The 12,817-nt window shown below is 49.1% G+C and overlaps 1 protein-coding gene across 2 annotated transcripts; it reads left to right on the top strand.

Moving 5' to 3' along the window:
• Positions 1-418: 418 nt before the first annotated feature.
• Positions 419-10,104, top strand: CUNH19orf12 (chromosome unknown C19orf12 homolog). Of its 2 annotated transcripts, none has more exons than XM_077754621.1 (3): positions 419-449; positions 5,320-5,489; positions 8,848-10,104. In XM_077754621.1, the coding sequence occupies exons 1-3, from the start codon at positions 430-432 to the stop codon at positions 9,111-9,113; spliced, it is 456 nt and encodes a 151-aa protein (XP_077610747.1). In that variant the 5' UTR covers positions 419-429; the 3' UTR covers positions 9,114-10,104. The 2 variants fall into 2 exon arrangements, with proteins under 2 accessions (XP_077610747.1, XP_077610748.1); XM_077754622.1 differs by lacking the exon at positions 419-449 and adding an exon at positions 965-1,082.
• Positions 10,105-12,817: the final 2,713 nt, after the last annotated feature.

Genomic DNA, 12,817 nt, shown 5'->3' with positions numbered 1-12,817 from the left:
TTAAATATATGGTATATATATGTGTAGGTATATGTGTAATCTGTGTGTGCATAAGTGGTATTTATCTGTATCTATGTGTGTAAATACGTGGTGTATACATATGTGTGTGCTTTCCCACTCAAAAGAGGAAAAACAAGAGAAAGAAACAAGATGACTGGCAGTGTGAATGACGCCCATCCTCTCCGTGTCTACAGTAGCCTGGAAAGCCAGGCAGAGCGCTGGGTTCAGCAAGGTCTTTGAGCCGCGGAGACCCGGGTTACAGTTCCGACTCTGACACACCCTACCTGGGTGGCCTTGGGCAGACCGACCTCTCCCTGGCTTCTCCCAGCTGTAATAGGGCAGTGGCAACCACACCTAGGAGGCGGGACTACTGTCAGGCTTAAGTGGCACAGTCCATGGACGGCAACCAGAGCCTTTCCCAGATTTGAGATGGTTCCAGGCCAGCCCTTGTGAGTGTATGAGTGTGTGCTGGGGGCGGGGGGCCTCTTCTCCATACTTCCTCTAAAGTATTCCCTGCACCCCGTCCCCACCTCTGCACCCTCCCAGCAGTCTCGTCTCCCCCTTCCCTTGGAGGTAAAGCCAGCTGCTTAGCCTTTCAACCCCCAGACCCAGAGGCACCTGGTGCCAGCACCGGCCTCCAGCTTACGTTGGACTTCGGCCCATACATTCACCGAACATTAATTTAGCACCTTTGGCTTCCTATGGTTGCTGGGTTCTCTCCATGATTGCTGGGAGGAGGGAGGAACGTCCCTACCTCTAAGGGTCAGAGATCCTGAATCAAGGGCGAAAGGGAAAGAGGATCCCAGGAGGCCTCTCCGGGCTTGAGGGAGGTGCAGGGTGCCATGTCCATCTAAAACGCGGGCGCGACGGAGCGTGGCTTGGGGACCACGGCGACTCCAGCCTGCCCGAGGCCCCGGAGGAGGAGGGGCGCCGCGGCGAGCCNGGGCCGCGCGGGGGAGGCCGGGCGCCCGGGGCGCGGGGCCGGGAGGCCTGCGGCTGCCGGACCCAGCCAGCACGGTGCTTGGGTGTTCATTTTCCGTATGAAGACACTGAGGCACGGAGAGGCTGCCGTCACAACCGAAGTAAGCAGTAGCAGCCGAGCTGGCATTAGACTCCGGGCTGCCTGACTCCCGGGCCCTCTGACTGCGGGCCCTCGCACCCAGCGGTGCGCCACGCAGTGACTGGGTTTGGTGTGTTGTGGTGTGGTGTGGTGTGGTGTGGTGTGTGTGTGTGTGACCTCCTCAGTTAGCCATGTTTATGTGTCCTCCTCTGTAACCCGGTGTGCGGGTATCACCCTCCTCAGTGCCCCCCAGGTGCGTGGGTGGGGAGCAGGTGTTATATATGCAGGACAGAGTCCTAGTTAGGATACCGGGTGAGTCAGCACCCCTGGACTCGCCCTATGGGGAAAGTCTGGACACAATCAGGAATGGATACTAATGATTTAGGAGGGGCGAATTAGTTTGGTGGGGACAGGTAGCTTCTTTAGCCTTTAAAAAGAGAAACAGACTTTGAGAGCTTGCAGAGCGCCCGTTTATGGGCGAGGTAGGTATCTGTCCCGGACTATGACAGAGAAGGCAGTACCTGCTTCCCTTTGGCCTCCGTGGTACAGGAAGATAGACTAGGGTGACTCGCTCTTTTGATTTTTCTTTTTCTTTTCTTTTTTAAGTTTATTTATTTATTTTGAAAGCGAAAGATCATGAACAGTGGAGTGGAAGAGGGAAAGGGCGAGAGAATCCCAAGCCCGCTCCTTAATGATAGTGTGAAGCCCCACTGGGGGCTCAAACTCAGAACCGTGACATCATGACCTAAGCCGAAGTCAAGAGCTGGATGCTTACCAACTCAGCAACCCAGGCGCCCTGCTCTTTTGATTTTTCAAGAGAAATCCGAAATCAGATGTATGTGAAATTAGATCTTTAAATACTGGCAATCAGCTGGGTTTTTAAAAAGTCTATGGGCTACTCTGACAATGCGGGTGGGATCCACATGTGACCTTTGCACCAGGGCATACAGAGGTGGGAAGACCAGGTTAACAAGAGCCAGTGCATACAGTGGGGTTTTATAAATTCCAACAGACAAGTAGAAAGTACTTAAGATGCAGGTGAGCAAGATCACTCTGGGCCCTTAAGATGCTCCGCTTTTCTAATTCTTTTTTTTTTTTAAACAGGGTGCATGGAGGTCTGTGTTAACTCTGAAGCCCTCCTCTCTCTCCTCTCTCACAATCTGGTCCATCTCAGAAAGCCGAGCTACAGTCTTGGGGATGGGCTCATCTCCCCCTTTCCCAGAACCTTGCTGTAATCAGCAGACCAGCCTGGTGCGTGCAAGAAACCAGGGCTGCAAGTTGGCATTTGCCTTCCCTATGGCTGGCAGATGGGCTTTCTGTGACCAGAACCTGTTTCGTGGACAAATCTGATTCTGAAATAGGTGTGATATGGGAGAGGAGGCCCCATTCTCACCCTCTGAGGTCTGTCCCCATCACAGTCCTCTTCCTCCCTCCTCCCTCCTGACTCACTTCCCAGTTGCTTACAGACAAAGGCAAACGTGGAGTGGGAGAAGGAGCAGGGCTGCTTCCTCCCGCAATCTGGCAAGCCTGGAGAAGTCGGGAGGCTGGGCTTTTTAGCAAGGACTCAGGAGATGGGGTTACAAACCTTTCTTCCACAAGAGTCTATTGATGCTCTAGCTTCTAAAATGATTCCTGCAAGGAAATTAAGCCAGCTTTCTCTTGAATTGAAGCAGCCACACTACCACCTCTTCCTGTGGTGTAGAACCATTGAGCCCAGCTGGAGCTGGGCCACTTCCTCCCCTGCCCTCCCACACACCGTGACCCCTGCTGGTCCACCCGTTCTGCAGAGCCCTGGGCCTGGGCCTTGTGCTCATCCGCCTGGGCACAGTGGAGGCTGGGGGCAGCATTTGCACAATGATGCCTTATTAGCCCCTGTGGGTTTATATACATAAAGTCATTCAGAGCAGGTCCGAAGCTAGGGTTTTTTTAATGGACAATAGAGTGTGAAGTGGCTGTTTCCTGCCTCGTTTTTGTGTTTTCTTGCTGTGTGGAAACAGTTTCAAGACTGCAGGTCATGGCAGCGTGCACTGGCCAGGAGGCCATCCTTATGGACCATGCTTGCGGTCTTCATGTGCTTGGAAATGGGAAGCTCACTGCAGCCTCCAGAGGGGCTTTCCTAGGACGAGAGCTTTGTCTCCCTTTTCCCCAGCATAAGTGATAGATAAAAAGCTAGATATAAACCAGATATAAACTACACAATGACTAGATGTCTTACAGGAGTGTTTTTAGCTTTTGAAAGTTTTTACCATGAAATTAAATGCTTTGGTTATCAATATTTGAAATAAATGAGTATTTGAAATAAAACTCAGTTTGTTTTCATAGCTTCACAGGACCGTGGCTACTGGGTAAATCGAGTCCCACCCTCCATCGCCTCATTTTTTAGTAAACTTCTATTAGGTGCAGTCCATTTGCTTTTGTAGTGCTATTTTATTATTATGATACTTGTGAGTGGACAAGTCTTATCCCGCAAGGAGGAGAAGGTAGCATGTACTCTGTCTGCAAGTGGTTGCCAGTAGTGAGCAAAGGTGCTTGGAGGCCAGGAGGTGCTTTGGCAAGTCCAGGACACATGCAGCCAGTGCAGGAACGGCACACCTGAGCAGCCCTGTAGGGCCTGCCCTCCATTGCCTCTGTTCCCCACTTGGCCAAACAGACACATTTGGGGGATGCTTGTTTGCAATTTCTGAGCTCGAGGAGTAAGTAACAGTTATCAGATGTCCTGGGTCACGCTCTCTTAGAGTCTTGCTATCCGAAGTGGGGTTCGAAGACCAGCTGGAGGCTTGTTCGAAATGTATGATCGCAGCCCAGTGCTACTGGCTGTACTTAGCAAGGTACAGTGGTTCCTACGCCCTTGTGGAAAATCACTGATCTTAATTAAGAATATTGCAGAGGCCAAAACACAGGAGACTTCTTAGCTCCCCAGGGACCGCACAGAAATTCTGAAACCTGCCTGGTGATCCAGCAGGCCCACAGACTCATTCTAAGGACTCAAAATCCTCTCCCAGGATTGAGAGGGTAATTTTATATTAGAGGCTGGTTCTGGATTATCCTTGGGTCACAAAAAGATGCAACCAAAAGATATTGAGCAACAGGGTCTGCCCCAAACTTTGTCAAGTTCTTTTAGCGACTGTATCATGTGTCAGCCCTGAATGAAAAGGAGTGATGGAAAGGAAGTCCCCACTGACCTTGGGTTCAGCAGAAGCCAGAAGGAGAAGCACCAGCTTGTGGCCATTTTGATTTTACTCCCCAGCCCAGGCAGGTGACCCATTGGTGTCAGCGTTGTGGCTCTCGATTCGCACCCATCCCTGGGGCGGAGCCCGCCCTGCCCTTGCCCTGCCTGCCAGCTTCCCCAGTGTGGCGAACAAGTTCTTGCCCTCAGAGAATTTTTCTAAGGTCATTGTTCCAAAGGCCCATCTGTCTGTCTGTCCAAATATATGCAACCCCCTGGAATTTTTTTGGCATATTTTATTTTCTGGTCGTTTCATATCACCGTGTCACCCTGTCTCTGCTTTTAATACCCCACATGCAGAACTGGATTGGCTTTAAGAGTTGTTGCCTATAGAAAAGCAAGTGGTGCGTATCAGTAGCAGAATGTCCATTTAGAGCCATCATGTCTGAGGGCCTGCCATGTTCCAGACTCGCACCAGGCACTTTGCATCCATTCTACTTAGACCTTTCAAGAATCCAGCTTGTAGGTGGTTTATCTTCATTTTACAGGTGAGGAATATGACAGTCTGCTCAGGGTCACTCAGCGGGCAAATGTGGGCATGAGGCCAGTGTGGTCACACAGCCCAGTACTTATACCCTTTACTGGCTTGGCGTGAGCTCAGTTGCACTGTCACACAAAAGAGGGCTTGAGGCCAGGACCTTCTGCACCCTGCCAGGCTTTGTGCACTGGGGAAGCCTGAGGCAGCAGGAAGGCCGCTGATGCAAGAGAGGTCAGATTTGCCTCACTTGTGATGAACTGGTGGAGTCTGTGGCTGGGGTTGCTCCTTAATCTGTCATAAATCAGAAGTTATGCAGAGGGCAGAGAAGACCTTTCACCCATTCTGCTGATTGTGTTTGCTTTTTAACTAAAGGCTACCCTGCTTTGTCTGTGACAACGTTTCACATGACAGAGTGCTGTCTGTCATGCTTATGGTGGAGCTACTCTTCTCTACTGGAAAATGAGGACTCTTCCTCAAAACTCTAGGGAGAGTAACATTTGGGTGGAAATATTCTGACACCCAGTGAAAGTCACCCTCTAAAATGCTTCCTTTGAGGCTTGCCAAGATGCCCGTCATGGTAGGAGATATCATGAAGCTGCTCTGCTCCATCTCTGAGGAGAGGAAGATGAAGGCAGCCGTCAAGCACTCTGGGAGGGGCGCCCTGGTCACGGGGGCCGTGGCCTTCATCGGGGGCTTGGTTGGAGGCCCACCCGGACTAGCTGTTGGTAAGTGCGAGTCCCTCGCAGGGGCAGCCAGCCTGGTGGGTGTGGTGGAAAAGGACTTTGAGACGCTGAGACCTCATAAGAGTCTGTCCTGTGTGAGATATTTGTTGAGTCAAGGTTGCTTCTGTGAAATGATCTTTGTGTACATAATGTATCCTATTGAAAACGCCAGCCCCTGAGTGTGAATGTCTCAGAAGTGCAGGGCATTCTTGCAAATGGCATGCATGTCCTGCAGACCTGGAGAATGCCTCTCCTCTCAGGGGTGTGGCCTAGAGTTTGAAGATATCGGGGTGTCCTGGTCCCTTGGATGGTCTCCTGACCCCGTCACCAGTGTATGTCACTGCAGAAGGGAACCAGGGAAGAGGCTGGGATTTGCTGAGAACCTACTAGCCCATTCAGAGAGACTGCCCCATTCTGAAAGCAAGCAATCTAATGCAGAAACAGCAACAAACTATACTAGGGTGGCCATCCTTGCCCCTTTCTTCTGCTGCCTGCTTCAATTTGAGAGCTGGTTTCTGGCAATGAATGGAGGTTCGGCTGATTTTCCCATCGTTCCTTGGAGATAGGATGAAGTTGCTTCCTTTGGCTTAGGAATAGGAAGGAAGAATTCCTGTGTGGCCTGAACTGTAGAAGAGGGTGGCATCAGTGAGCTGGCTGCTGTGCAGGCCTGACTTGAGGAGAGGCTGGAATGTGCCTCCCTTGAGCTGCCTCCGATGGACCCTGAAACACAGGGGCATCAGATAAAGACATGGTCTACTGCATTGGGCTCAGCAAATACTTAACCGAATGCCTGCCTTGTGCTGGGCAGGCTGTGCCGGGGACATCGGAGTGCTCACAGTCTGGTGGGAATCCTGTCTGTACACAGGTATGGGCTGGAGAGGCAGCTGCGTGTCTCCCAGATTGGCTTGTTTCCCAGTTCCCCGGCATGGCTTCTTGCTCTGCTCTGCCATTCCGTAGCAGGGTGGGCAAATCTGAGGACATTTCATGAAGCTGAGGTCACACTGGGGAGTAAATCAGCATGTGGGTGGTCCCAGACCTTCTGCTTATACAATTCCCTTTCCAAACTGTGAATTAGCGAGTCCTGACTTCAGTTTCCCCCCATCCAAGAAGTGAGGGGAAAGACCAGGCCATTGCCTCTTTCCTCAGTGACATTCTATATCTTTGTCCCACCCCATCTAATGTGCTCAGGGGCAGGCTTGATGGGATCGTTTATCATATAGCTGCTCCCAGATGCCATTGTGGGAGCATATATTTTATTTGGATTATGTAAAAGCTGGAGGAAAACAGGATGTCTGCAAAGAGAACCCAGGGGATTCGCTACTTGCAGCCCCTACTCGTGGGTTGGAGTATCATTTTACCCAGAAAACAAAGGAATTTTCTCTTCTCCAAAGAGTTAGTAATTTTCTGGTCGATATTCCTGGCGACTTTTTGCATTAAGTGCTGCTCTAAATCAAATATTGATGTTCTCATAAAGGTTTAGTGCAGATGTGTGCAACTCTTGTCGACTCTAAGCACTTCACGGGTGTCATGGGGAAAAGTTCAGTAAAACTTGTAAATTACTGGTTTTCCCTCCCCGGAACCCTCCCTGCCTTAGGAGCAGAAGGAGAGCCTGTCCAGGGACGGTGCTCAGGCTCCAGGGCTCGAAGCTGGCCTGGTCTCTGCCCCAAGGGAGGGTGTGCATCCAGAGACCCCCATCCTTGGCTTCTTGAGGGGGTGCAGGTTTATAGCATGTTGGTGGGGTCCAGCCTACATATGGGTCCTCCCTGACCTGGGCTGTGTTCTTTCAGATAAACCTTTTATTTTTGGAACAGTAGTAGATTTACAGAGAGGTAGGCAGGACCATGCAGAGAATTCCTGTACACCCCTCACCCAGTTTCTGTTCCCCTAACATTAACATCTTGTATTACCATGGTACATTTGTCAAAACTAAGAAGCCAACACTGATACATAACTATTAACTATTCTCCAGACTTTATTTGGATTTTGGCAGTTTTTGCATTAATGAACTTTTCCTGTCCCCAAATCCAGCTCAAGATATCACACTGCATTTAATCCTCAGGTCTCCTTAGTCTCCTCTGGTCTGTGACAGTTTCTCGGACTTCGCTGGTCTTTCATGGTCTGGGTAGCTTTGAGGAGTATTGGTCAGGTATTTGTAGAATGCCTATCCGTTTGGGTCTGCCTGATGACTTTCTCACGATTAGCCCAGGGTTATGGACCACGGAGGGAGGTGGCGTGCCTATCTCCTAGTGCCATTTCAGGGACACGTGACATCCACAGGGCCTCCCTGGTGACATCTACCTTGCTTACCTGATTAAAGTGGTATTTGCCAGATTTCTCCACTGTGAAGCTACTGTTTCCTGTTTCCACACTCTACTTGTTAGAAGAGAGTCACTATATCCAGCTAGCTGGGCAGCATCTTTTAAATACCTGATCTCTGATATTTAAAAGTCATGAGACCTTTTAAAGATACAAATCTGGTATTCTGCGTGGTACCAATGGGCTGGCAAGGAGTAGCCACTGTCCCTTTAGACAGGGAATCAGCTCCCCATCACCCACAGGCTCGCCCAGCCTTCCTCACTTCTCTCAACCCCCTTCCTGGCCCCTGAAGGCACTAGGGTTTGAGATCTCTGCCCCAGGGCAGCTTGCTGTAACAAACCTGCATCCTACCTGATTAGACAGAACTTTCCATTGACATAAGGGTATCAAGTCCCCAAATCACGCACCTTAAATTTAATCATAAATTTACATTTAAAAATAATGGTTATGCCCTTTGGGGGCCACTGAAAGAGAAATAGTTGAATAAGTTAAATCTGATATTTATTATTATACAACTCTGGAGGGGTTGCATGAAAAACAGTTGTTTCAAGAGTAAAGGTCTCCTTATCTGTCCCCAGGGTCCTTTTAAGCACATGATTTCCCTGGAAATTTCCAAGGTTCAGGGGCAGAGAGCATGTTAGACACACGATGGAGAAAATTCTGTCTCACCACTGAGATGATTCTCCTTGAAAACTCACTTGCTTCCCAGCTCTCTCCTTTAAGATGAGAGAGATTTCTGTGGGAAGCATCGAACCTTCGGCCCCTGGAAAAGATTTTAGTTAGCACAGCTGTGAGGTGGGAACTGCTTCGTGCAGAGCTTCAGGAAGGACAGACTTGGGTGTCAATTATCTGAGCCAAATGGACTGAAGACCACATAAACCTCTGCCCCCCGCACCGTGGGGTAGAGGCGGGCATGGAGCTGAGCTCGTTCCGGCCCACCCAGAATGTGCCTACTCATCACAGTGGTGGACGTGCTGTCCGCGAGAACCTGAGGCCATCATTCACAGATACGGCCCGACTAATTGAAGCTTCCCTTGTTTTCCAGGGGGGGCTGTCGGGGGTCTATTAGGTGCCTGGATGACAAGCGGACAGTTTAAGCCAGTTCCGCAGATCATAATGGAGCTGCCACCCGCCGAGCAGCAGAAGCTCTTTAATCAAGCCACCGCCATCGTCAGGCACCTGGAGTGGACGGACGCTGTGCAGCTCACCACACTGGTCATGGGCAGTGAGGCCCTGCAGCAGCAGCTGCTGGCCATGCTGGTGAACTATGTTACCAAGGAGCTCCAGGCCGAAGTCCAGTACGATGACTAGGTTGTTTCTCCTGGGATGCGGGGGTCTCATGTACGTGATTTGGACTCACAGAAGGGGACTGGGGGGTGGGAAAGCCCCACATCAGTGTATTACCTTATATGGAATGAAATCTGCCGGAGGGGCTACTGCTGCGCTCTATCATGTTCTGGAGATGATTTATGAAGATGTTGTGCTTTGGGGTCGTGTGTGCTAATATGCACTGACCACCCTTTGGCTGGGAGGCTGGTGAAGAGTGACATTGGTGACAGCTTTCTGGGTCCACTCTTACACTGGAGTGTGGTGGAAGGCCCTCATGTTCTGCCTCCTCACCTGTGAAGGAGTCCTGTCCTAAGCACCTGTTAGAGGACCAGTTCCTCCCCTGGGGCCCCGGGTCTCAGGACCTGGGAGCTGGCCCATGAGGGAATCACATTTCCCTCATGTACCTCTTCTCTGACCAGTGACTTCCGAGTGGCCCCACACAGGGGCGGTCGGCATGTTGAGTGAAGCCACGACATCGAGGCACCCAGTCCTCCCACTTGGCACACCTGGGCTCTTACCCTCCCAGGGGCTTATTCTCCCCATCTGAAAATTCGTGGTAGTTCTTGAGGTTTGCTTTTTATTAAAAAAAAATTTTTAATGTTTATTTATTTTTGAGAGACAGAGAGTATGAGCAAGGGAGGGGCAGAGAGAGAGGGAGACACAGAATCTGAAGCAGGCTCCAGACTCTGAGGTGTCAGCCCAGAGCCTTGATGCAGGGCTTGAACTCACAGATCGCAAGATCATGACCTGAGCCGAAGTGTGACACTAAACCGACTGAGCCACCCAGGTGCCCGAGATTTGCTTTTTAAATTAAATACTTTCAGTAAAAAGTAAAAAAAAAAATACTTTTATGAATTGCTAGAATCTAGGAAATGTGTTCACCCTAAATTCCCCCTAATACTATATTCACTTTGCATTTGGAACCATAACATCCCTAGGTGTTATCAAATTACAATAAATGTTTTCCCAACAGGCCTCTTCTCACATATTTTGTGTAAAGCATCTCTAACATCCAGAGTCATACACTTGGAGTGCCAGGGAATGCTGGATTTGTGGCTCTAAAGAATGACAGGGGCCTCTGGAGTTGATGAAGCCACTGATCATTGATGTCCTGTTTGAGTTGATGGGGTGCAGGACAAGGGGGCCATTTAGATGTTTCTTCTAACTCATAGAGGGTGACTGGGGAATCGGAGGAAGCCTCACCCATGCGTTGTTTATATGTTGGGTGGGCCCACGGGACACATGGGTCCTAGGTAAGAAGCCCTGTACTGACATCCACTGAAGTGACCCCGCCCCTGCCTGCCTGCCTTTATTCCTGGGAAAAGCACTGACCCAACTCCTGACCAGTTTTGGGTCAGATGGAGCAGGCCTTGCTGAATGAAGTCACCCGTGACTAGCTGGGTCTGGGAGTGACCCATGTTGGGCTTTGAGCCCAAGAGGGCAGGCCAGACCTCGAGTCCTGACTCCCATAGGAGGTGAAAGCACTTTCCCTTCAGGCTCTCCTCTCAGCTCCTGTGGTTTTAGTATTCTGATTTCTGTGTCTTCTATGCAAAAATCTGCATTTATTTATTTTTGAATAAATAATACCATCCTAGTACAAAACTTAGAAGACACCAGAGAGTACAAATGGAAAAGCAAGGCTTCCTCCTGCATGGGCCCCCCACCCCCCCAGTTCCCTCCCCAGGGCATTCCTTAACTCTATTTTTAAATAGTCTTTGAAAACCATTCATTTCCTTTCATCTGTCAGTGTTTATTAATGAAAGCTTAGAAAAATCCAGAAAAGGATAATGAAATCACTACAGATTTTACCACCCAGAATCTCTCTCTTTCTCTCTTTTTAATGTTTATTTTGAGAGAGAAGAGAGAAAGGGAGAGAGAATCCCAAGCAGGATCTGTGCTATCAGCACAGAGCCTGATGCAGGGCTCAATCCCAGGAACCCATGAGATCATGAAATCAAGAGTTAGATGCTCATGGGACACCTGGGTGGCTCAGTCAGTTAAGTATTTGACTTTGGCTCAAGTCATGATCTCACAGCTTGTGACTTCAAGCCCTGGGTTGGGCTCTGTGCTGACAACTCAGAGCCTGGAGCCTGCTTCAGATTCTGTGTCTCCCTCTCTATCTGCCTCTCCTCTGCTCATGCTCTGTCTCTCTCTCCTGCAGAAATAAATAAACATTAAAAAGAAAACAAAAGATGCTTAACTGACTGAGCCACCTAGGTGCCCCTTAGAATATCACCCTTAACAAATTTGGTATGTTTCATGCAAACCTTTTAATGTTATGTGTGCGTATTTCCAACATATTTGCATTCTTACTATTTAGGCCTCTTTGAACACTTTTACCAATTAACATTAAATAACATTTGTGAAATTCCTTGTGAATATGTATAATGGCTGTATAATATTCTATCACGCTTAACCATATCCCTGGTTTGGTTTTCATTGCTGCAGTGAACATTTTTGTGTTAACATTCTTTTTGTATTTTACATTTATGATAGATAGTCTTTCAGATAGATTCCTTGAAGTGAAATTAGTGTATTAAAAAGTATGCAATAGGGGCACCTAAGTGGCTCAGTCTGTGTCCAACTCTTGATTTTGGCTCAGGTTATGATCCTAAGGTTGTGAGACTGAGCTCTGCATCTGGCTTCGCACTGAGCGTGCAGCCTGCTTGGGATTCTCTCTCTCTCTCTCTCTCTCTCTCTCTCAATCTCTTTCTCTTTGCTAGTCCCCTGCTTGTTCATCTGTGATCTCTCTGTCTCTTAAAAATTTTTTTAAAAAGTATGCGATATATTTTTTAAAAATTTTAAAATGTTTTTTATTTATTTTTCAGAGAGACAGAGACAGAGTACTAGCAGGGGAGGGGCAGAGAGAGAGGGAGACACTGAATCTGAAGCAGGCTCCAGGCTCTGAGCTGTCAGCACAGAGCCTGATGCGGGGCTGGAACTCACAAACCCAGATATCATGACCTGAGCCAAAGTCAGACACTTAAACTGAGCCACCCAGGTGCCCCAATGCAATATTTTTTAAAGCTGTTATATTCAGCAAAAATTTTTTCTAGACAGTCAGTGTTAATAATCTGCTCTCCCCAGAACAGGGTTTGGGGATGCACATCTCATTGCATCCTCACCCAGAAATAGGATAATAAGTGTTTACTTATTTATTTGTTGAGTGATTACCAACATCTTGGCCTGATTAGTTTTTCTTTGATAGTGGGGATGACAAGGCTGGGGTGGCCTCCTGGTGGCCATCTTCCCAAGTGGTGTTGAAAGCCCCCTGGTCCTGAGCAGAGGGCTGGCAACGGGCTGGCCGCCTACGGCGGTCGCTGGCTGGGCAGTGGCAGCCGGGTAGCCAGGAAGCACTAGGAGCTGCCAGCAGGGTGAGGAGGCAGCTGAGGAGGAAGCCTTGGTGGGGGGACCCAGTAATTATAAAAAGAAACCATCTGTTCTGGGCCGGTTATTAACCTGCTTTGGGTGTTGACATGACAGCGCCGAGCAAGATTTTTCACAGGCAGATGGTATATTTTTAGCTAGAATGAACTTTTTAATTTTTCTGCCTTTTTTTTTTTTTTTTTTTTTGAGATGTCTGGCTTGGAAGTAAACACGACTAGAGTGTGTTGTAATGTGTGGTGGGGAGGCTGACAAAAGGGGCTGGAGGTTTGGAAGGAAGTGGTCCTCTCCCCATTAGTTAT

The sequence above is a fragment of the Crocuta crocuta genome, unplaced genomic scaffold (genome assembly GCF_008692635.1).
Source record: "Crocuta crocuta isolate KB4526 unplaced genomic scaffold, BGI_CrCroc_1.0 scaffold121, whole genome shotgun sequence".
Taxonomy (NCBI): domain Eukaryota; kingdom Metazoa; phylum Chordata; class Mammalia; order Carnivora; family Hyaenidae; genus Crocuta; species Crocuta crocuta.
This window is presented reverse-complemented; position numbering and strand designations above follow the sequence as displayed.